The sequence below is a fragment of the Mya arenaria genome, chromosome 12, assembly GCF_026914265.1.
Source record: "Mya arenaria isolate MELC-2E11 chromosome 12, ASM2691426v1".
Taxonomy (NCBI): domain Eukaryota; kingdom Metazoa; phylum Mollusca; class Bivalvia; order Myida; family Myidae; genus Mya; species Mya arenaria.
This window is the reverse complement of record NC_069133.1, coordinates 30,745,864-30,772,281: the sequence shown is the minus strand read 5'-3', so window position 1 is coordinate 30,772,281 and position 26,418 is coordinate 30,745,864. Positions and strand designations below refer to the sequence as shown.

At 35.6% G+C, this 26,418-nt stretch overlaps 1 protein-coding gene and 1 long non-coding RNA gene across 4 annotated transcripts in view; one reads left to right on the top strand and one right to left on the bottom strand.

Annotated features, from left to right (window-relative positions):
* LOC128211648 (ubiquitin carboxyl-terminal hydrolase 40-like) overlaps nucleotides 1–26,418 on the top strand; it is a 220,656-nt gene that overhangs the window by 143,987 nt on the left and 50,251 nt on the right. For all 3 annotated transcript variants that reach the window (XM_052916646.1, XM_052916645.1, XM_052916647.1), the window contains 2 exons: nucleotides 9,650–9,746; nucleotides 19,282–19,510. In XM_052916646.1, coding sequence (XP_052772606.1) covers nucleotides 9,650–9,746; nucleotides 19,282–19,510 — 326 coding nt within the window. The remainder of the gene's footprint in view (nucleotides 1–9,649; nucleotides 9,747–19,281; nucleotides 19,511–26,418) is intronic.
* LOC128211660 (uncharacterized) lies at nucleotides 4,182–5,786 on the bottom strand. The gene is made up of 3 exons (XR_008257339.1): nucleotides 5,674–5,786; nucleotides 5,048–5,190; nucleotides 4,182–4,680 (listed from the first exon to the last, which is right to left on the bottom strand). It is a non-coding gene; the product is annotated as an uncharacterized LOC128211660 (long non-coding RNA).

Below are 26,418 nucleotides of genomic sequence, written 5' to 3'. Positions count from 1 at the left end.
ACTCGCGTCATATCAATCGAGTATATATGAGTTAAAACGGCAGTTGAAGATCGGGATACGGTATATTGTAAGACGTTTATAATTTAAACAAAAATATTTTTCGATTAAAGTTATTCAACATTATTTTGAATAATAAATTGAATTGAACAATAATTAAACTTGCATATATAAAAAAGCAAAGTTGGGCACTGTCAAAATATTTTTTGTCAGTTGTACAAGAAGGTGTGAAAAACTCGACTGCTTTTAACCTGTTTATCAATGGTCATTAACTTATTTATTACGCCTATAAGTGTAAATCCTTCATCAAGTTAATTAAAACACCATTTTATACATGCATTGAATTGAATAAACACATTCTATCGGCTTTAGATCAAAGAGCCACACTTTGTGACGTCACATAACTTACAGTTATACCCACGAGGATCTACATTGCTATGCAGGATTAATGTATAACTGTACGATTATTGCTTCTTACAGTCTATAAGTGTGGTACAAGTTTGAAAGTTTATTGGCAGATCGTTTTACAAACATGTCATGTTATGTTTTCTTAATCCCTTGATTGCCCTTGTTGTTTCTTTAATCCTCCAATAAATATATCACACTTCCTTTTCAACAGGCAATAAATCGTTTAGGATGGGGTAGTAACTAATTAACTTGTCACAGTGGTGTATTCGGTTAGGTAATCTAGCCAGGCATTGTAAAGATAAAAATCAATAATCTTCGTCTGTGAAACTTAGTAACTGTGAAAGTTGTGATTGATGTCCTTTGGGTGTCCGAAAATTAGGTACGCAAAATAAATTATTTTGGAAAATAATTATGGGTGTCCGAATATTTAGAGTGTCCGAACTTTTAGGTGAATTACGGTACTTTATTCTTTTCTGTAGGTGTTGACATTTTGAAAACAAACCCGTACAATATAAGGTTTTTGCATAACTTAACTTTTCATTCTCAAAAGTTTATCATTGTATGGTTTTAAAGATAACCTTCGCCATTTTCACGATTTTTTTTTTTTTCGTCACTGTAAACAATAATGGTGGCCGAAAATGCCAGACGATTTGACATCTTTTCTATGCGTCTTTTAACCAAAAACATAGATTAAAAGTTTTTTTCTTGGACTTTTCACAGATTTTTTTCCCTGCGTCTAATACCCCCTATCCTCTTATACCCAGTCATTTACGGTATTTGGTATATGGTCATGCATGGAGAGATTTTGAAATAAACCACTTATATTTGGTACATAAAGACCCACGACCCTACCACAAAGTCCAATTGATTCATTTATTATTGAATGCTGCATATATGCACATAGATAGGGTATAATTGATTTTGTCTGGGTTTTATTTTGTAATGCACAGCGATATTTTAGAATAACTGCAATGTGTTCGGTAAATATAGATATATGCGCCCACGGCCCAATTTCTTACTGCATCACTCTTCCACACTGACATCAACCATCATGGGGGCTGGTATATGCTTATGGTTTAGCTAGTATAGCTATTTCTGAATGTAGGCATATTAATAATTGCATAATCTATTGAGCTGGATGGGTTTTCGGAGCATTCATCACTTACTGTGACAGCTGTTGTATAATGTATGTACCAGTTCTATGTCTGTAAGCCCAACATTTTTATTTTAAAAAAAATTGAGTCGGGGGGAGAAATAAGCATAAAAAAAGTCAAAATTTTCCCCAGTCAACCTAAAAAATAAAAATAAAAGTAAGGGTAGAACTTTTTTCTTTCTTTTTTTACAACACTTGTATATTGTCTTTGTTGCACGTTCATAATACTTTTGACCTGAAATGACACTATAATCTGAACTGAAATTAATTTTATGCTCCTTTTAAATACTTAAATATGTAAATAAAAAAAAAATGTGCCTTCATTTTAATTTTTTCATTAATGAAATTATTTTGTTATATAAGTCTGTTGTTTTCATATCATGTGTTCTGTTTTCATATCATGTGTTCTGTTTTACATGTCTCATTGAAATACACTAAAACAATAATGAATGTCGCAAACAGTTTGCGCTTGAAAGATCCATGTTTTAAATGTTTACTGCGCTATTCTAAATGTTTCCAACTATAACATTCTTGTTCAAACTCAGGACACACACAAATAATAATTACAGTATTTCTTTACACTTGTGCTCCTGTCACTTATTAAAATAAATTTAAAAATTCAGAGCTTCCAGCAAAAATTTTATTACACATAAATGATCATCATATTACAGCTTTCCATACACAAGTAATTAATGTCTCTATTAGAACTAGAAAATATTACAGCTTTCAAAACATGACATTAAAACTAAAACACAGGCATTTAAACCATGACTAAATAATGTCCCTATAATAAACTAGAACACATTTAGACATTTAAAATACGACTAGATATTATATGTCTCTATTAAAACTAGAACACATAGAGGCATTTAAAACATGACTAGATAATGTCTTTTCAAGAACTAAAAGCAGTTTCCAAACATAACAACAAAATATCACTACTAAAACTAAAAAAAATAACTAAAACATTCTATACAACAATTTTAACAATGTCACTGCTATGACTAAAATTAATTACTATGAACACATCAGTTTTCCTTGTCTCTTCAAAACATCTCTTTGTGGTGATATGAACTGTCATTTTTTTGCACCCTGGTCTTCTGTTTCCCTGCATGTTGCGCATATCGGACAAACAATACCAAAGCATTCCTTTAAATCTAGCACTTCATCAGTGTCAAGAACAGTAGAAGCAGATATCGTCAATCTTTGTTTTACCTGAAAAAGCAAAGCATTTTCATTTGTAATCTTCATTAACGGAGTTTATTATACCAGCTCGAACATAGCACTTATAGAGTAAACTAAGATGTCAGTCATGTTGAATTACCAGACTGCCTCTTAAAAGATGCTTTGCCAACTATCATTTTTTATAATTCATGAGAACTAGTGATGAAACCATTATCGAGTACAATCGATAAATCGTCGCTGACAATGCTATATCGGCGACAATCAATAGTGGTTGTCCAAAATCGACGTCGCTAAAGTTACTTCCGGTAACTATGTATTTTTATGCTATGCAAAAAAAGTAGATGTGTCAATTTCTCTTTCCGGTAAATTATCGTTGAGTTCATTTTAACAATGGAGGTCACTCTCTTACACAATTGGGTGAATGTAATCACTATTGCTTAAAAACACTCCCAAAATTACATTGTAGTGGGTTCGGTCTTACCTGCAAATACCAGGGATCTTTCCTTAATCCTGTAAGAAATTCAATGTTGGATTCTTTTTTAATTGACACCTATTACTCTTATACATACCTTTTGGAAACGTCTTAAAATATGTTGTAACAGTAATATGCACTTTGGTAATCCCTTGTTTGTTCTATAGCTTTCTTCTTTTACTTGTTACTTGTTTTTTATCAGCCTCGAATTGACAGCCGTATGGTTAGGACCTCCTAAGAGAATCATTTTATGTAACATCTGTGGACTATCCATTTTGTGTTGTTAATATATATTGGTAATCCAGCTGGTGAATAAAAGTTGAGAAACGGTGTACAAGGACTTCCTTGAATTAGCATTAGTGTTCGAAGACTCCCACACAGACCTTTGAGGGGACAACCTCTTCTGATAGAGAACTCTCCTCATAAAACTGTTGCAAAAAGCATGACTATAGTATCACACATACTGTTTCCAGGTTAAGGTATTAGCCGCGTAATTACACACTTTTATAAAAGCTTTAACCGACAACATGGTTATAATCACAGTACACTATGGGACTTTTATCCAAATTTTGAAGATTTTTTACCGTGAATTAAAAAAGTTATTTATGTTTCATTACACCCACCCCCAAACTCCAAGGGCTACAAAGAGCGACAAGTAAATATTTTGTCTATATTTGATTTTTTTTCGCATTATCAGAGATTATGAAATAAACACAACAGTTCTGGTTAAATAAACTTCAGTTAACAGAAAACTAAAGTTCAAACGAACACATTATTGATACACATGGGAAAAAAATCATTTTGATTGATCTTGTGAGTCTTCAGAAAATAGCAGTTTTTCAATGTTTGAAAATATATAGCAGTTTTATAAAATTTGTAAAAAATAGTTAAATATAAGGCATTTTAAATATTATCTATGATGTCTATTGAACAATGTAAAAGACAATTTATGATAGTTTACCATCCAGTTTTATAGCTAATAAAATGCTTAAAAATCAACCTTTTTCTTGTAAAAATCTAAAAAAGCTTAATTGGACTTATTCATAAAATGTGCTCTTTCAAATAAATGAATTTTACTTATGATTCTAACTCAGAATACAGAGTTTAAAAGAATGAGTGTACTTTTAAGCTAAAATATGTGAAGAAACAAGAATACTAAAGGAGGCGGAATTATGCCCCTCCAAAATGTCAGAGTGAAAGTTCGCAGCTAATGTTATTTTAATATTATAACATGTAAACACTCTCTGTGGATAATTTGATGTCTATCTGTTTTATTTTGTCAATGGTATTTTAACATTTAGATTTTTTCACAATAATTCTTCACTCTTCAACATTTGAAGTTTGGTCTGTTCCCATGCCTATGTACTTGAAGTGTGTACACAGATAATAACTACTCAATGCTGAGTCAATGCTGATTTGGTTTTCATGCCCCTTCAGGTACTTTACCCATCTAGAATGTTTAGTGCTGTAAAGGAAAAAAGTTGTACCTTAAAGCCTTTTGAACTAATTAGTATAGATAATTATACTGCCATACATATACAAAATAAAATATAAACAGTTTAATATTTCTCGACATTATTTTTAAAAAACAACAACAAGCTGATACATGCATGTATATATAAAGAATATTATTAAATTTATCAATAAAATTCATCATCATCATCATCATCATCATCATCATCATCATCATCATCATCATCATCATCACTTGATCACACCACTACCAGCACTTGATCACCACCACCACCACCACCACCACCACTTGATTATTGAATACAGTGTGTTTATAAAAACAAAAACAAAGTCAAATATGTTTTATATGAAATACTCACATCATTTCTATCAGATGCGACTGCCTTGTGGATAGACATGGCTGTAAAATCTGCTCTCAACGATCCAACATAGTATTTAATCCAGGCTGGAATTCTTCATAACCCAGTGTTGTTGACTAAGTAATATTCAGTCATTTTCCTGCCTGAAAGTAATTAGACTTCTGATTATCATCAAGCAGAAACTACCACTGTAAAATACAAATGCACAAGTATTATACATTCTGCACTTATATCCGATTTATGCTGTAATCCATGCTTTGTTGACAGTTTGTTTTTTCGACAGAAAATCTTCTCTTACGCGAATAATTCACTTATAATCCATGTTTTACTGTAATGACTTAAATCTTAAGATGTATCGTAATCAACTGTTAGCATGCACTTTTAGTGTTTATTTATTTTAAACGTTTTTTCAGTCTGGAAATGATGATTTGCCCTTTACAAATAAAAAAGTGAAAGTGAAAATGAAAATTCAGATCTAGGTCAACAGCTTAATGAAAGTAATGACATGCCAACCATTCATGAATATAAACAACAGGGCAGTAGGTTTAATGGTAAAAATATTGGCAAGGAATAATGGAAGATTCATTTCAGAATTTAAACAAGTCGCCTTTACATAAATATCTTACCTGAAAAGTGCTGTTAATCCGTTTTAAAATTTGAAAAAAATGAGGAGTCGGCAGCCATTACTGGTCTCATTGTTACTTAATTTAAATCCAAGTGTCTCTAAGTCAACAATGTATTCATACGCGTGGGACACTTCATACATCAATGAAACATTTGTTCTTAACAGAATGTGTATTGGCATAATATTAATGTTAAATAACCAGCCATATTGATCTAGTCACTCGAGAGTAATGGCAGAATATCTTAGTCAGGTTCTTTGTCACCTTTGTCTACAGTTCATTACTCTAAATTTGGCTTAACATACAACCACTTATCACCACACTTTGTTTCCTAAAATTAGGAGGGGCCTTGGCATACTTGTGACAGTTGGCGTTCTTTTTTGGTTATTATAGTATTAATAATCAAAGCGCTGATAGCGCTGCACGAACAGGGTTTTATACGGATTTTCACCATTATGATTCACGATCATGTGTGTATTAATAAGGTGCTGATATGTAGCACAGTGAAAGAGTCTCCGTGTAAAACAACCACTTTATTGAAGCATGATGGTAAATGACAAATTAATCTTTTATTGACAATAAAGTAAATGTCGCTGCGTAACCAGGCAAACCAGGATGGAGAATGTAACCAATCCCTGCTTAAGACTCCATGATATATACATAGAAATGGATTCTCACCTGGGAGCAACGATAAACAGATAATATGCAACAGCTGGTAAATTATTGCAACAGCATAGAAACAAACTCCACGAAGCCTTCCTCCCCGTTAATGTGTGGGGTTTGATAATAGAAAATGAACAACAGATTAAAGAGAAATAGTTTCTTGATTAAAATGATCAAAATTAAAATAATTGCTTTCAAATAATTGTAAATGAAACACCTAAAAAAGTTATTAAATCCGTGATATTTTCTCATATGTACACCAAACCAGCAAAAAAATATAACTCAATTAATTTCAATGAAATGCCATTTTCAAAAATAAATACACAAACATCCATCTATACGTACACTTTAAAAAGTATACATAAATTAAACAAAAATTAGTCTTGAAAAATCTAAAATTTCAAAACTTATTTTTTTCTTCTTCTTCGTCTATATGGTCAGCAACTCTCTTCTTTTTCTATATCGTCAAGTAACTTGTCAGCACTTTAGTATGTGCCTGTCAAAATGGCATGCATTTGTTATTCCCAAGTTGGCTATCACATGATGTTTTAAGCGGGGAAACTGTGTGCTGGGGATAAGATCATTGTGTCACGTGATGGAATGATGCGTTTTGAGTGGATAGTAATTCTTTGTTTACGTTTCGATGTTCATTCATTTTTGGGCGCAGGGATACTACTTTAATATTATCTTTGTCTAAGTTCAACAAATTAAATTATTAAAACAGATATTGCATTATGATTGCTTCTTGCTTTGTCAAATCTAGCTCAGTTATTAGAAACATAGCTTGTAATTTATATAGTCCGCACTTTTTCATACTATATTTTTGGTGGTAAAGAGGCAGACGACACTTGTTACTTTTAATAGGCATTTTATGTTGTGAGTGTTGAGTTTGCAAACAACCCTGTTCAAAGCTCATTTCCTTCAGTCAATTTCTTAAGTTAAGTATCTCACTGGTCATTTTGTTTAACCCTTTATTTCACAGTGTGTGTATACCACGTGATAAATTACGTCATATATGCTACGTCGGAAGGCATTATTTTGCTTCGAATGAGGACTTTAAACAAAGATAACTTTCCTATTTCTTTACCATTTTAAATGAAACATACCATATTTTCTCGACTATAAGGCGATTCGCTTATAAGACGGCCCCCTAACTTTGCCCATGAAATCTGGTGCTTTTTGTTTCGACTCGCTTATAAGACGGGGTCAATTTTTAAGCAAATCTAAAATGCTAAAATTCTTCCTAATGTGTAAAAATGTTCAAGCTCAACGGACAATTATCGACTTTCGCGGTAACTGTTTTTGTTTTACTCAAAGAAAATGGCGGTCAACTGTGAGCTCTGTATTTGGAGGTAGGTTAAAAATGAGTACATAAGTTTGCAGGACAGGTCGTTACTTATCGGAATTGTAATAATTAATCAATAACAACATGTTTGTTTTAGTTTTTTTTATTGAAGACACCAATGAAGTTCTTCGGCAAAATAAATGGCTTCAATAACATAACTGCGAAAAGCCGAGGCATAAATAGGTGTTTGTTTAGCAATAATGCTTTAGGCAATATTGTCCCTTGATTGGCGACGAACATAAAGGATTCATATTCGCATTGTCATTTGTTTGCTTAATCAAATTGACAGTTAGGTACCTACATCATATTAAGATTCCAATTTATTGATTTCATATATCTGTCAAACTAATTATACTGAAACGCGCCATGAGAAAAAATGCAGATATAACGGTACACTGTGTGACGTCAGAGCACGCGCGGTGAAGAGATTTCGTGTTGTTGTTTACTTAATTGCCCCATACTTGTATCAGCAGACGATATACTGGATAGATGAATACCCTATGTAAAATTTTACTGATTTTGACTTGAATCTTTTTTTAGCTTATGCGATGGTAATGTGTACGTAGTATGTGCGTCCGTGCGGTCGTGCGTTCGTGCGTCTGTAAACAATTGCTTGTGAACACGATTCAGTCTTCAGTTTTGATTGTATCTCGATGAAACTTGTACAGTATCTAGATATCCATTAGAGCTCGGTTCCTTTCGAAAACCAATGCTTTCTTTTTTTAGCCAGGTCTGCATGAGCGAATTCTATTTTAAGCCAAGTTTACATGTACATGTAAATTCAAGTCTAGAGTTAAGGGAGACAATTTGCAAGACTAGGATTTTGAGAGATAATTTGCTTTTTGCTTCTGCAGTTGATTTTGTGAATTACTCTGCCTTGTTCTTGTTGAAAGCCCAAAGGCCATTTTTTAGCTTTAAGTTCTGTAGTTTGCGCATTCATCTTAACAAAATTGGTTGTATATGTTTAAGTTATGCACCTGGTGTCATTACTGGCCACACCCAGGTTTGGTAAACATAAATCTGGAAAAGTTTGAAAATCTTTTTGTGTGTTCGTGCATCCATCACAGCACAACTGATTGTGAATGTTTGTTCAAATTGATCAATGTTGTCCGAAGATGCCCTTGACTTTGACCTTTTGGCCAACTTTTTTTAACTTTTAAAACTACAGAAATTTTTACTATGAGTACAGTTTTGAAAGCATTTTTTTTTGTCGGATGACTTTTACTTTGCACATATTAAAATAGTTCATGCAGCTAATCTGCTTACAATACTTTCTGGGCTCAGATGTTGAACGTGCTACGTTTTCAGGTAACCCAAACACAAAACATAAACTATATGTCAGTTGCCTTTTACCCATACATACATGCTCTGGATTGATATGACCACAAAAGCCATGCCAGTAGAGCATAGGCCCTTTTGGGCCTCTTGTTAATATTTTATCGACTCGCTTATAAGACGGGTCCCCTACTTTGGGGGTAAAAATCGGGACCCAATTTCCCCGTCTTATAGTCGAGAAAATACGGTAGATTTTCCAAAATTCTTAAAATAGTAACAGTGTTTTTTTAGTGCATTGTATTTTTCTATGTTTATACTTCAGGAAAAATGCATTTATAGCAAATAAACATGCAACAGGTATGAAAATAAATGACACTACATTATGAGTGCATATATCAATAAGGTGTGAATATCTGTATCTATGAAGCAATGGATCTAGATGTACATGTGAAACTGTGAAGTGAAGGGTTAATTCATAACCTTATATTATCTGAAATACTTATTTTTATTGATTTTATTGAATATACAATTTTTTCTGTTAAAAGCACTTATACTGGTACTGCGAAATCTACTTAGGTTAAGAATTGACTTAAGAAGCTTTATGAATATGGCACCTGCTTTTCAATTTATGAAGATTGGTTTTTATATTGTTTTATTTATTTTTTATGTGAAGAGTGATGACTATTTTTATTGTAGGGGTTTATTTGCTTGCCTGTTTGGCTACATCCAACCCCAGAAAGTGTGAAGACACAGCGACAGGGTGGCCTCATGTCTTGGATGACTTCTTTCTTTGGTATGTATTCAGTCCTATATTGATAGAGGCTGTTCTAAAGTTAAACAAATATACTTTGTAAGATAGGTGGATCAAGGCACAAATAATAGTTATGAATTTTTTGTGAGTCTGTCAAACTAATCAGTTTAGTGATTATGTGTTCATTTTTGAAGCAATGTGATGATGTGGTTTTTAAGGACATATAAATGTTACACATTATAAAAATACTGCTGAAGCTGTCATTTGTTATATTTTTGACATGACAGTATTCTTACTTGGTGTTCGCAGGTATTTTATGGAAGGGATTATCTGCCAGTTAATGCATGCTGCTTTATGACATTTCTCATTTTAAATTGCAAGTGCATTCGTCTAAATGGCAGGTGTCTTTGTGCAATTGCTTCGTGCCTATTTGTTATTGACAAACGCATTTCTCTATGTTTACACATGCATGTGAACTCTACCGGTGGTAGGTAAAATATACCGCTTTTTAGACCCTTCTAACGCCCTACTGCTTTCCCGTCGAAATCTACCGTTATTAAAAGCTCTTCTAAAAAATCCCAAAATTATGTCAAATTGGCCTTAAATTTTATTTTGAAAACCTCAAAATTAAATCAACCATGCTAAAAAAACATTGTCAAATCACTTCATACTTCGGCCGAGATCGTTGCTAAGTTACTGGTATGGTAAAAAAGACCACTAATCAGCATTCTTTGTTAATTGGCATCCTACTAATCAGTATTTTCGTAAATATCAAAGACATTATAAAACTGTATAAACATCAAAGAGAACAACATTACCAAGGTGTTATTAATTATCTAGTGTTTCAAATTTTACGACATTTTGGCAGGAAATTTGACATATACAGTTCTGCAGTCGTCTGCACTTACACTCTGACCTGTTTTGGCAGTCTGATTTAATTTTTTAGCAGCTCTTCTGAATATAAACTTGTTTTTACAAATCAGAGGTAATATTCCAACTGTTTCTCAATCAAAAACACTGACACTTGACAAGTTTCAAGACGACATATTTATGCGTATTTTCCGAAAATCTAAAAATACTTGGAGTTGCATCTGACCTGTAGATGACCCCTTATGATTTAAGGGGTCAAAGGTCAAGGTCACAGTGACCTTGAATGAAAAAAGCTTGTCTGTGTGATAACTTGACAATGCCTACACCCATGGCCCTCATTAGAATTTTGGTGACCAGCTGATCACTCCCATGCATTTTGAGGTCATAGAGTCAAACGTCATGGTCATAACGCACCCGATCCTCACACTCGAATGGTCATAAGGCCACTCCTTTTTTATTTTTTGGTTTACAAGAATTTTTGGGGAAAATGTCCACCGGGCGGTCGAAAAAAAAAAAAAAAAAAAAAAAGGAAAAAAGTCACAAAACATACTCTTGAAGGGTAAAAATCAGAGAACAACATGAAAACATTGAAAATTTATATCATTTACAGGACATTTTAAATTTTTAAACTGCTATTAATGCATGTTTTTATACACTCAAAGTTTCAAAGTTCTAATTAAACACACAGTTTGAATCTTACATACTGTGCATATAAAACATCAATGAAATTGACTATAAAACATGTTTACATGTATAAACTACACTTTTTATCAAAGATACATTGAATATCACTCAGCAAGACATTTGTTTAGCTTCAAGGGTATGTTAAAGCAAAAGTGAATGCAGAACACTAAACTGAACAATATTAAATTGAAAGAAAAGAGAAGGCAATTTTACGCATTAAAATACAAAAAATTGCACTGTATTAAAACAATACATACTATTTTCTAAACATTGTTTCAGTTATTTCAATATTGGAAAATGCCAATAAAGTGAAATAATTACCAATTTTGTAAATAAGGAAGTAACATTTTATGAAGATATTTGAGCTTTAACTTTGTGAAAGCAATTCCTGAAAAACTAAAAACCAAACTAGACCTAGATTTGAGTTTTAATAACCTTTACCATGGTGGGTCCTAGTTGTGTGTAGCTCGATCCATGCTAAGTTCGGATATTTTCGGACCGGGATATTTACCATGGGATGTTCACCAAATCCATTTCAAATTCAAATCTTGCAGCAAATTACCACATCAGTACATAAATATCACATAACAAAATAATAAATCTAGCATGTGACTTAACTTTATGTACCAATGATAGTTACAGAGAAATCCATAATTATGTATCGGATATTTTCATCTTCTTCCAACTCCGCCATTTTGTGTATACACGAGTTCACAGAGCATCTATACTTCATGCTTGTTTATTTTTCATTTTAAAGAGTATTCCTTGGTTACAACAACAAATCTCATTTATAGAGAAATATCAAGTTCATTACAAATTGAAATGGACTTATTCAAAATAGTTTTCCGTGTTATTTTATCTAAATGTTTTGCACACAACTCATGGCATTAGTATTAAAATGTCATTGAGACATGTGTTCAACTCTTTCATTGTTTTTAATCTACTTTTAACCCAAACATGAATAAACATGTAATCTAGAATAAACACAAGCTTAACATTGACTCAATAACAAGTATTTCCAAACCATTTTGTGATTTTCAAATCCATAAACACCATCGACCGAACTTGTGAAACTAGGTCACCGGTGTCAAATTTTACTTTCGATTTCACCACTCACACTTAGTGCACTGTTATTTGATATTTAACCATAAAATGTTATAAAATGTTTTTCTCACACATTTCTCTCTCATTTCATTGCATGCTCAGATAATGTCTTTCCAAAGAAAACATTTAAGGCACACTTAAAACCGTACTGGTCAAATGAACTTTCAGATCTCCATAATGCAATGTTGGGTGCGCGTGATCGATGGTGTCGGGCTGGTAGGCCTCGTAATGCCAACTGTGATGAGTACGTTTACTATAAGGCAGCCAAAGCTCTATTTAGGAGGACACATAGGCGGGTAGTCAATGAGTACATTATGATGCTTGATAAAAACCTAGAACTAGCTGCTGAAACTGATAATGTTCGATTTTGGAAAACAGTAAATTCAAGGAAAAAACAGTCCCAATCTAAGATAGGATGCGGTTTGAAATTCAGGGATAAGGTATGCTTTAGCAGAGAAGAAACTGTTGAAGAGTGGGGATTGTACTTCAAAGACCTTTATTCACCAACCGAATCGACCGATCTTGATAAAGTATGGAAAAGAACAGTAGAGCGCACTGTGGAACAGACATTTAATGATATTTCACTCGATACTTGTGTAATAGTCTCGTCTGAGGTAGTGGCATCATCAATAAAATCCCTCCCTCGAGGTAAAGCCTGTGGACCAGACAGGATCACACATGAACATTTGTTATTTGCAAACTACATTGTATCCCCGTGCCTTGCACATATATTTACTAATATGCTGAGGTCCGGACATATACCAAATAAAATGAAACGGGGAGACATAATAACATTACATAAGGGAGGCAACAAAAGTAGAGATAACCCAAATAACTACCGCGCGATCACTTTATCTTCAACGGTGCTCAAGGTATATGAGATGGTGTTGCTGGACAGATGCAAAGAGAAAATAATCTCTACTCTTAGCACACAGCAGGGTGGATTTCAACAACAACTTGGCTGTTTGATGACGTCGTTTTCTCTCCGTGAATCACTACATTTCTCCCGAGAATACTCGTCACCTGTAAATTTGTGTTTTCTTGACAGTCGTCAGGCGTTTGACCGGGTGTGGCATGACGGATTATTTTATAAACTCCTGACCCTCAAAGCCGACGACCATATACCGGACAACAAATGCATTGATAACAACACGTTAATGGCCCTGCGAAATATGTATGTTGGTGCAGAGAGTAAGGTGCGCTATCAAGGCATTCAGTCGGCGGAATTTCCAGTGCTGCAAGGGACCCGCCAAGGAGGGAAAAGTTCTCCAATCATGTATTTATTGTATATTGATGGTCTCATTAAAGAACTAGAGGATAGTGGCAACGGAGTATGCATATACGGTATGAAAATGAGTTCCCCTACAGTAGCAGATGATATGGTTTTGATTTCCTATTCAAAAATAGGGATGGACAATATGCTAAGAATATGTTGCGAATACTCAAAGAAATGGCGATTCCTATACAATCCCCAAAAGTGTGCTGTTGTTACCTTTAACATATCAAAAGCAGTTGAACATAAACCATTTCTTCTCGGACAGAACATGTTAACCGAAGTAAATAAATATACTCATTTAGGTGTAGACTGCAATGAGACATTGACTTGTAAGGAATTGATTCATAGTGCAAGTGTGAAACTCCGTGGGATATATTTTAGTTTTATTAACAGTGGGATACATCCAGACATGATGAGTGCTGTAACGCTGAGAACTATTTATATATACGTTATCCTACCAAAAGCCTTATACGGCTGTAAAATGTGGAGTGTTTATTCTAAGGACGATATTCATAAACTAGAACTTGCCCATCGCTTTTGTGTCAAACATATGCAACATTTTCAAAAATGTATGGCTACGAACTTCGCGCTTTGTACGCTAGACATGACACCAGTTGAAATAATAGTTGGGTATCGAAAACTCCAATTTCTAGGCCAACTGTGCTTGTTACCATGCCATTATCTGGCGAAACAAATATTCGTACACAGACTTTTACTTTTCATGAATGGTGATAAACAGAAGACTGGATTTCTACCGGACATATATATATATAAGTTACTCCAAAAATACAGTCTCGTTGAGTATCTAAACGTATATATTAGTTCTGGTGATTTCCAAAATAAGGTATCCTGGAAAAGGATCCTTCAGAGAAATGTTATGATGCGCGTGAAAGCAATAATGTATGATAACATGACGAAATCTTCTAGTGACGAGGCCCTGCAAAACATCATTACGCAGTACAAATGTTCGCCGCTATGGTTTGTGGTTAGAAGTAACCCTCGTCTCCAGAAAACATGTACGACGCTTATGAACTTAACGGGTACGTTTGTGTCAAGGTCATTCCGGACTGAGTGTAAAGCGTGTAATCTGATGGTCGAAGGTCATACTGAACATTTAATATGCTTTTGCCACAAAAAAGAAGAAGAGCGTAGGGCCTTGTGGGATAGCATAATTCACTGCTGTGGCGTGGATGCTTTTAAGTGTCTAATTCTTAAACTTCATAAGGGCCAGTGCGCAAAGGTGTTTCAATTTGCAACAACAAATTCTCATAATTGTTTGATGTTTCAACCAATTGCTAAGGCGTTAATTAACTTACTTGTAGCTAGGAAAGCTTGAGTTATGCTTACATGTTTTAGGCTTATGTGATCCATGACGTTTTTGTGTAACTTATTACCATGCTACATGTATGCACGTTATGACTTTTGTAAATTAACGTTTGTTATGTACATAATATTTGTATATCTATGTTATACTTGTAAATATGTTATGCTCTCCGTTACTGGAGGAATAAAACGTATCTATCTATCTATCTATGCCAGCAGTCTTTTATCACTGGTTTCCAGATATGTATGCAAGAATTGGCTAATTGCAAGACTAAAAAATAAATTATCAAAAGGGTCAATCTGTGAGAGTGCAGCTTTAAGACAGTGAAACCCACGATAGCTTTTTTGTACGAAAAGTACATTTTTCTGTCTAGGGCAAAAAATTGTTGTTGTGGAAAAAATGAATTTTAGATGCTTTCATGACTGGATCACTAAGGGGAAGGCAGAAATATGTGCCCTCTCCAGATATGGTGTGCTAAGAAACACACATGTAACACAAAAGTAACCATGGTGTAAAGGGTTATGTTTTGTATTCAAACAAATTAGTTGATTTTTTTATACATATTTCTCATGAATGGAGTAAGAATTACACAAATCTTTAAGTATCCAGATATTTCTTTTTTTGTATTTAAGTTGTGTGAATGTTGTATGCTTTGGTATGATACCAGTAAAACAGCTTCTGCACAAAAACTGTTGACTGCTCACGGAGTGCTTTCCTGTGGGTTAAAAGGGTACCAGCATTTGGTTTCCGTTCCCATTTAATATTGCTGTCGCAGGATGCCAATATTTACTGGTTCCCTTTTAATTCCATTTGTTCAGTTGCGTTCGTCAAGATGCATTCGTCTATATGCTTATATTGGCAAATGCATACTGCTATGTTTGATTGATGTATAATTAAGTTAGCTTTTAATGGTCTTATTACATTATATAAATATTATCAGTAATAATATTAGAAGTTAAATTGTACTCTTGTATTGTAATTAGTACACAATAGTCAATTAAAAGTAAAAACTTGACATATGTCATTTATAGTTTAGACGTAGACACTAAGCAATAACATAAAGGAAACTAAAAGTTGTACACATAGACAAATGCGGTAGTCCATTACAAACATGAACGAAGCAATTGCACGAACGCACTTACGATTTAAAAGAATGCACTAGCAATATAAAAAGAGAAATGTCATAAAGCATCATGCATTAACTGGCGGATTATCCCTTTATTTGCTTTTTAGCTCACCTGAGCACAAAGTGCTCAAGGTGAGCTTTTGGGATCTGTCTTATGTCTTATGTCTGGCGTCCATCTTTGGCTTCCATCGTCAACAATTGGTTATAATCAGGGCTTCTAAAAACCGGCAATTTGCCGGTCTGGACCGATTTTGACCAAGCCAGACCGACTTCAGTTTCAAAAAGTGTAAAAAAAATCGGTCCGAATTTTTTTTTATAATTTCGGTCCAAAAGGACTGGGCTAGTAAAAGTTGCAGAAATTGTAGTACACAAATATTCATGGGTCATTCACACATTCAAAACTACCCCCAATAGGTCATAAAAGTGTCTTAGTTACCATGTGACTAATGCAACCAGCTGCTTTTTCCGCTACACTGATCACTCTATAGCCTATCTGTTAATTAGCAGATGCTTGCCATCACGTGTATTGGTAGGTCGCAGAAGACACAATTAAACTATGTGTTAATTGTGTGCTTGCAGCTATCCTGATTAAGTGTTAAAATCGGTCCATATTTTCACATGGCAATATGAATATGCTATGTCGTCGTCGATCATTACATGATATATCCGTTTGTTGATTACCAAACTGTTAAATCTAAATTGATCTTTTAAATTGCATATATATGTCATTGTTAATCCGAACCTAGTCATATATAGTATATCAACAGCGACACGCTTGATTAACAACATAGTCTTGAAGCTTACGTCATTTTAATTCGCAGTAATGAAAAAATCGTTGTCGATATCACACGTATAGCTTGAAGCCCCGATTATAAATCTAGATATACATTATTATTATTATTCAAGAGTATCAGTTGAATGTTGACCCACAGTAGATACATTAAGCAAATAAATCATAATACTGTTTCACTTTTTGTCGTCTGACCGCTTCCCGACAGCCATAGTTATTTACGATCGCAGTCGTTCTTATTAAAAACGCCGCAGAACTCGATGGGAATCTCATTTTAATTAAGCTTGTATCAATGACTATCTGAATCCGCTATGCGGCTCTAGAACCCTCTTAGGAATTGTGACATCACGAAAAAATATTGACAGAAAAGACTTCGCGAAAATGTGTGACATTTCTACGTAATCTGACTTTTGAACAGGTCTTTTTTTTCGGGGGGCGGGTTCAGACCGATTGCCGCCAGGTCGGGACCGATTGAGGTTCCAAAGTTTTAGAAGCCCTGGTTATAATCATCTTCTTCTCCTAAACCGCTTGGACAAATTTGATAAAACTTAAGAAGTGATCCTTGGTTGGTGCTTTTTCAAAATTGTTCAAGGAAATTAATTCCATGCAGAACTCTGGTTGCCATGGCAACCTAAAGGAAAATGTCAACAATTGGTTATAATCATCATTTTCTCCTAAACCGCTTGGACAATTTTGATGAAACTTCATAGGTATGATCCTTGCTTGGTGGTTTTTCAAAATTGTTCAAAGAAATGAATTCCATGCAGAACTCTGGTTGCCATGGCAGGTCAGTCGGTCGATCCGTCGGTAGACCAAAGCTTGTCCAAGTGATTACTCAACAATTCCTTGACGTATGGTCATCATAATTGACATGAAGGTTAGGCCTGACCAGTAGATGACCCCTATTGATTTTAGAGCTCATCGGATCAAAGGTCAAGGTCACATTGACCTTTAATGGTAAAATAATTTTAAAGTTTGTCCGAGTGATAACTCAACAATGCCTAGACCTATGGTCATCAAATTTGATATGGAAGTTGGGCCTGACAAGAAGATGAACCCTATTGTTTTTTTGGGGCAATCTGGCCAAAGGTCAAGTACCTTGAATGGTAAAAGGTTGTCCGAGTGATAACTCGACAATGCCTGCACCCATGGCCCTCAAACTTGACTTGGAGGTTGGGCCTGGCCAGTAGATGGCCCCTATTGATTTTAGGGGTCATTGGGCCAAAGGTCAAGGTCACATTGACCTTGAATGATAAAAGGTTGTCTGAGTGATAACTCAACAATGCCTGCACCCATGGCCCTCAAACTTAACTTGGAGGTTAGGCCTGATCAGTAGATGACCCCTATTGATTTTAGGGGTCAAAGGTCAAGGTCACAGTGACTTTGAAAGCAAACTCGACAATTCCTGGACCTCTGATCATCAAATTTGACTTGAAGGTTCGGCCTGACCAGAAGATGACTGCTATCGACTTTTGGGGTTATTGGGCCAAGGTCAAGGTCACAGTAACCTTTAATGCAAAAAAGTTAACAAATATTCTCCCAGTGATATCTCAATAATGCCTGAACCTATGATCATCAAACTTGACATGGATGTTGGGCCTGACCAGTAGATCACCCTTATTGATTTTAGGAGTCATAGGATCAAAGGTCAAGGTCACAGTTACCTTGAATGGTAAAAGGTTGTCCGAGTGATAACTCGACAATGCCAGCACCCATGGCCCTCAAATTGACTTGGAGTTGCATCTGACCTGTAGATGTCCCCTTATGATTTAAGGGGTCAAAGGTCAAGGTCACAGTGACCTTGAATGAAAAAAGCTTGTCTGTGTGATAACTTGACAATGCCTACACCCATGGCCCTCAAGCTTGACATTTAGAATTTTGGTGACCAGCTGATCACTCCCATGCATTTTGAGGTCATAAGAGTCAAACGTCATGGTCATAACGCACCCGATCCTCACACTCAAATGGTCATAATCTTAAAACTGCCTTAACAGCGTCCAATGTCAGTGACAAATCAGCTGTCATTTCGGTCCATGCATATTTCATTCAATTGTCCATATAATCCTGACAACATGGGGCTCAGGGGGGGGCATAATGTTTGACAAACATCTCTTGTTATATATTTATATTACTAAGCTAATCATTGGTGCAGTACAGTTTCATTACTGTGGATTTTACTGACTGAGTGTGGCAGGTGAATTCATTCATAAATAATCATACATAATATATCTTACGATACCAACTGTTGCCTATTCTTTTTCTAGGAAATTTCATTTGAATTTTTTTTAGTGTTTCTCAAGTAGTTCATGAAAAACCTCCATTTCCGGGTGAAAACTGGTCCCTAACAGTTAAGCCTAAATAAAATAAAATTTAGGGAATTAAATACTTCTTATTTTGATACAGACAGCCAAGATGCTAGTCGATCGCATGAAGTCGCTGTGGACCTAATACCTCGATACCTTGGTGAAATTGAGATATCTCAGGAAGCGACCTTGTCTGACCTCAAACAGCAGGTCATGACCCTTGATCTGGTCTCAGAGCTGCCAGTGCCTGGGCCAGACTTTATGAGATTGAGGGTGAAAGATAAACAAAGGCTTGGATTGGTCCTGAGGGATGGCACTAAGACTTTGAAGTAAGCTTTTGAATATTTCTGAAGGTTTCTTATGCAAATAATTCTTTAAACAGGGTTTTCATTACAGTTGAACACTGTTAATCCGAAATAGTTGGGACCCCAAAAAATTATTTCGAAATAGCGATGTTTCAGATTAACAATTTTCAGAAAATGATAGCATTCGCAAATTATAGATGACATGAAATACTAAGTCGTGAAGATTGCAATGTCGGTAACATGTTACCGATACGATACATTCCGTTTGAGTGATCTTTCGTATACAAAAATATTTGTTGATTTATTGTTTTATAAATGACAAATAATTTGTTATTATACTTCTTTATTTAAACAACATAAAACATTTAAAACAAAATGACAGCACATATATGCATTCGGAACATAGCACAGATTGTTTGATAGCGGGTCTAGAGTGAATTGTATCTGATGAGATAGACATTTTAGAATGATATTCAGATTGTGTAAATACCATATATACCAATATTTTCAATCGCCCAGTGTCTGTCCGTCCTGCATCTTTCAAGTTCTTCAAGCAACATCTCCTCGTAAGGCACCTGGCCAGTTTTTATATGAAACTTCATTGGGATGTTCCTTGGATGATGCTATTTTAAAATTGTTTCAAGATGGCAACCGAAAGGATTAATTTTTTACAAAAAACATTAAATGTGCGTTTTATCTGCATTAAACAAAGGGGTTTGGGCACCAGGTCGTTAGCTTGACTATATTGAAACATCAGGAGCCTTTACTACTCGCTCCAGCATCGGTGTCGGGTTTAAGGGCAGGTTGGCATTTTCACTTATAACTCCAATACCCTTCAAGTCACTTCATACTTCACACAGTTGTTCAGGACCATCAAACAATGAGGTAACATAACTCCATATTATCCTGAATACAAACTTTTGCCCCTTATTGGCTTTAGAACTTAGTTTTTGGGTAGGTTTGAGTGTTAGGGCTAGTTGGGATTTTTATTGATAACTTCTTTACCTTTCATTCAATTGACTAAATACTTCACACAGTTGTTAATGACCATCTTACAGTTAGGTTACATAACTCCATTTCAACCCTTAGTACAGATTATGGCCCTTGATTGATTTTTTTCTTTTTTAGCTTTACTGGCCTTTGGCCAGAAGAGCTCATGCAATGGTAATGTGTACGTAAGATGCGCGTCTGTAAACAATTGCTTGTGAACACGATACAGTCTTCAGTTTTGATTGTATCTCAATGAAACTTGTAAAGTATCTAGATATCCATTAGAGCTCGGTTCCTTTCGAAAACCAGCAAGATCCGCCCAAGCATGCCTAAATTATGGGCCTTGATAGTATAAAAAAATGCTATTGTGTAAACAATCGCTTGTGAACACGATACAGTCTTCAGTTTTGAGATTATGAGCCTTGAAAGTATAAAAAAATTGATACAGTCTTCAGTATTGATTGTATCTAGATGAAACTTGTACAGTACTTAGATATCCACTAAAGCTCATTTCCTTTTGAAAACCAGCCAGATCCGCCTATGCATTGCCTAGATTATGGGTCTTGAAAGTATAAAAAAATGTTATTTTTAGCTAAGTCTATTTTTAGCCAAGTCTACATGAGCGAAGTCTATTTTTAGCCAAGTTTACATGTAAAGTCACAATGGCTTGTGAATGTTTGTTCAAGTTATGCCCCTGGGGTCATTACTGGCCACGCCCCTGGGTTCACAGGTTTGGTATTCTTAAATTGGAAAATGTTAATAACCTTTTTGTCTGAAACAGCTATTCAGATCCTTGCTATTTTGAACAAGGCTTAATTTAGTGGTCCACTTCCATGGTTGTTCAAATTATGCCCCTTGGGTCAAAACTGTCACTGCCCTGGTGGTCACAAGTCTCCTAGAGACTTATTTAAGATATATTTTCAAAATCTTCTTGTTTCAAACCACAAGGCCCATACCTTTGATATTTGATGTGGAACATCATATGGTGTCTAGCAAAACATTTAAAAATTATGCCCCACCCCTTTTGATATACTTTTTAGCTCGACTATTCGAAGAATATGGAGAGCTATCCTAGTCACCCGAGCGTCGGCGTTGGCGTAACCACTTATGTTAAAGTTTGCGTACCACCTCAAATATTTTCAAAGTCCATTGACATATGGCTTTGAAACTTTGCACACTTGTTCACCATCATGCCCCCCCCCCCAACCTGTAAACAGGAGGAGGTATGTCTATCAAGCATTTTGACAGAATTATGCCCCTTTTTCTTCTTAGAATTTACGTTAAAGTTTGAATACCACCTCAAATATTTTCAAAGTCCATTGACATCTAGCTTTGAAACTTTGCACATTTGGTCACCATCATGCCCCCCCCCCCAACCTGTACATAGGAGGAGGTATGTCTATCAAGCATTTTGACAGAATTATGCCCCTTTTTCTTCTTAGAATTTACGTTAAAGTTTGAATACCACCTCAAATGTTTTCAAAGTCCATTGACATCTGGCTTTGAAACTTTGCACACTTGTTCACCATCATTCCCCCTACCTGTAAACAGAAGGAGGTAACTCTATCAAGCATTTTGACAGAATTATGCCCCTTTTTCTACTTAGAATTTACGTTAAAGTTTGAATACCACCTCAAATGTTTTCAAAGTCCATTGACATCTGGCTTTGAAACTTTGCGCGCTTGTTCACCATCATTCCCCCAACCTGTAAATAAGAGGAGGTAACTCTATCAAGCATTTTGACAGAATTTTGTCCCTTTTTCAACTTAGAATTTACGTTAAAGTTTGAATACCACCTCAAATGTTTTCAAAGTCCATTGACATCTGGCTTTGAAACTTTGCGCACTTGTTCACCATCATTCCCCCAACCTGTAAACAGGAGGAGGTAGCTCTATCAAGCAATTTGACAGAATTTTGCCCCTTTTTCGACTTAGAATTTATGTTAAAGTTTGCTTATCACCTCAAATATTTTCAAAGTCCATTGACATCTGGCTTTGAAACTTCCCACACTTGTTCACCATCATGCCCCCCAACCTGTACACAGGAGGAGGTCACTGTATCTAGCATTTTGACAGAATTATGCCCCTTTTTCTACTCAGAATTTACGTTAAAAGTTTGAATACCACCTCAAATGTTTTCAAAGTCCATTGACATCTGGCTTTGAAACTTTGTGCGCTTGTTCACCATCATTCCCCCAACCTGTAAACAGGAGGAGGTAACTCTATCAAGCATTTTGACAGAATGTTGCCCCTTTTTCGACTTAGAATTAAGTTAAAGTTTGCGTAACACCTCAAATATTTTCAAAGTCCATTGACATCTGGCTTTGAAACTTTGCAGGCTTGTTCACCATTATGCCCCCAACCTGTACACAGGAGGAGGTCACTGTATCAAGCATTTTGACAGAATTTTGCCCCTTTTCGACTTAGAATTTACGTTAAAGTTTGCTTATCACCTCAAATATTTTCAAAGTCCATTGACATCTGGCTTTGAAACTTTGCATACTTGTTCACCATCATGCCCCCAACCTGTACATAGGAGGAGGTCACTGTATCAAGCATTTTGACAGAATTATACCCCTCTTTCTACTTAGAATTTACGTTAAAGTTTGAATACCACCTCAAATGTTTTCAAAGTACATTGACATCTGGCTTTGAAACTTTGTGCGCTTGTTCACCATCATTCCCCCAACCTGTAAACAGGAGGAGGTAACTCTATCAAGCATTTTGACAGAATTATGCCCCTTTTTCTACTTAGACTTTACGTTAAAGTTTGAATACCACCTCAAATGTTTTCAAAGTCCATTGACATCTGGCTTTGAAACTTTGCGCACTTGTTCACCATCATTCCCCCAACCTGTAAACAGGAGGAGGTAGCTCTATCAAGCAATTTGACAGAATTTTGCCCCTTTTTCGACTTAGAATTTATGTTAAAGTTTGCTTATCACCTCAAATATTTTCAAAGTCCATTGACATCTGGCTTTGAAACTTCCCACACTTGTTCACCATCATGCCCCCCAACCTGTACACAGGAGGAGGTCACTGTATCAAGCATTTTGACAGAATTATGCCCCTTTTTCTACTCAGAATTTACGTTAAAAGTTTGAATACCACCTCAAATGTTTTCAAAGTACATTGACATCTGGCTTTGAAACTTTGCGCGCTTGTTCACCATCATTCCCCCAACCTGTAAACAGGAGGAGGTAACTCTATCAAGCATTTTGACAGAATGTTGCCCCTTTTTCGACTTAGAATTAAGTTAAAGTTTGCGTAACACCTCAAATATTTTCAAAGTCCATTGACATCTGGGTTTGAAACTTTGCAGGCTTGTTCACCATTATGCCCCCAACCTGTACACAGGAGGAGGTCACTGTATCAAGCATTTTGACAGAATTTTGCCCCTTTTCGACTTAGAATTTACGTTAAAGTTTGCTTATCACCTCAAATATTTTCAAAGTCCATTGACATCTGGCTTTGAAACTTCGCATACTTGTTCACCATCATGCCCCCAACCTGTACACAGGAGGAGGTCACTGTATCAAGCATTTTGACAGAATTATACCCCTTTTTCTACTTAGAATTTACGTTAAAGTTTGAATACCACCTCAAATGTTTTCAAAGTACATTGACATCTGGCTTTGAAACTTTGCGCGCTTGTTCACCATCATTCCCCCAACCTGTAAACAGGAGGACGTAACTCTATCAAGCATTTTGACAGAATGTTGCCCCTTTTTCGACTTAGAATTTACGTTAAAGTTTGCGTAACACCTCAAATATTTTCAAAGTCCATTGACATCTGGCTTTGAAACTTTGCAGGCTTGTTCACCATTATGCCCCCAACCTGTACACAGGAGGAGGTCACTGTATCAAGCATTTTGACAGAATTATGCCCCTTTTTCAACTTAGAATTTAAGTTAAAGTTTAAATACCACCTCAAATATTTTCAAAGTCCATTGACATCTGGCTTTGAAACTTTGTGCGCTTGTTCACCATCATTCCCCCAATCTGTAATCAGGAGGAGGTAACTCTATCAAGCATTTTGACAGAATTTTGCCTCTTTTTTTACTTAGAATTTACGTTAAAGTTAACGTATCACCTCAAATATTTTCAAAGTCCATTGACATCTGGCTTTGAAACTTTGCGCGCTTGTTCACCATCATGCCCCCAACCTGTACACAGGAGGAGGTCACTGTATCAAGCATTTTGACAGAATTATGCCCCTTTTTCTTACTTAGAATTTACGTTAAAGTTTGCGTAACACCTCAAATATTTTCAAAGTCCATTGACATCTGGCTTTGAAACTTTGCAGGCTTGTTCACCATTATGCCCCCAACCTTTACACAGGAGGAGGTCACTGTATCAAGCATTTTGACAGAATTATGCCCCTTTTTCGACTTAGAATTTATGTTAAAGTTTGAATATCACCTCAAATGTTTTCAAAGTCCATTGACATTTGGCTTTGAAACTTCGCACACTTGTTCACCATCATGCCCCCAACCTGTAAACAGGAGGAGGTAACTCTATCAAGCATTTTGACAGAATTATGCCCCTTTTTCTACTTAGACTTTACGTTAAAGTTTGAATACCACCTCAAATGTTTTCAAAGTCCATTGACATCTGGCTTTGAAACTTTGTGTGCTTGTTCACCATCATTCCCCCAACCTGTAAACAGGAGGAGGTCACTGTATCAAGCATTTTGACAGAATTTTGCCCCTTTTTGACTTAGAATTTACGTTAAAGTTTGCGTAACACCTCAAATATTTTCAAAGTCCATTGACATCTGGCTTTGAAACTTTGCAGGCTTGTTCACCATTATGCCCCCAACCTGTACACAGGAGGAGGTCACTGTATCAAGCATTTTGACAGAATTATGCCCCTTTTTCGACTTAGAATTTATGTTAAAGTTTGAATACCACCTCAAATGTTTTCAAAGTCCATTGACATCTGGCTTTGAAACTTTGTGCGCTTGTTCACCATCATTCCCCCAATCTGTAATCAGGAGGAGGTAACTCTATCAAGCATTTTGACAGAATTTTGCCTCTTTTTTTACTTAGAATTTACGTTAAAGTTAACGTATCACCTCAAATATTTTCAAAGTCCATTGACATCTGGCTTTGAAACTTTGCGCGCTTGTTCACCATCATGCCCCCAACCTGTACACAGGAGGAGGTCACTGTATCAAGCATTTTGACAGAATTATGCCCCTTTTTCGACTTAGAATTTATGTTAAAGTTTGAATATCACCTCAAATGTTTTCAAAGTCCATTGACATTTGGCTTTGAAACTTCGCACACTTGTTCACCATCATGCCCCCAACCTGTAAACAGGAGGAGGTAACTCTATCAAGCATTTTGACAGAATTATGCCCCTTTTTCTACTTAGACTTTACGTTAAAGTTTGAATACCACCTCAAATGTTTTCAAAGTCCATTGACATCTGGCTTTGAAACTTTGTGTGCTTGTTCACCATCATTCCCCCAACCTGTAAACAGGAGGAGGTCACTGTATCAAGCATTTTGACAGAATTTTGCCCCTTTTTGACTTAGAATTTACGTTAAAGTTTGCGTAACACCTCAAATATTTTCAAAGTCCATTGACATCTGGCTTTGAAACTTTGCAGGCTTGTTCACCATTATGCCCCCAACCTGTACACAGGAGGAGGTCACTGTATCAAGCATTTTGACAGAATTATGCCCCTTTTTCGACTTAGAATTTATGTTAAAGTTTGAATACCACCTCAAATGTTTTCAAAGTCCATTGACATCTGGCTTTGAAACTTTGTGCGCTTGTTCACCATCATTCCCCCAATCTGTAATCAGGAGGAGGTAACTCTATCAAGCATTTTGACAGAATTTTGCCTCTTTTTTTACTTAGAATTTACGTTAAAGTTAACGTATCACCTCAAATATTTTCAAAGTCCATTGACATCTGGCTTTGAAACTTTGCG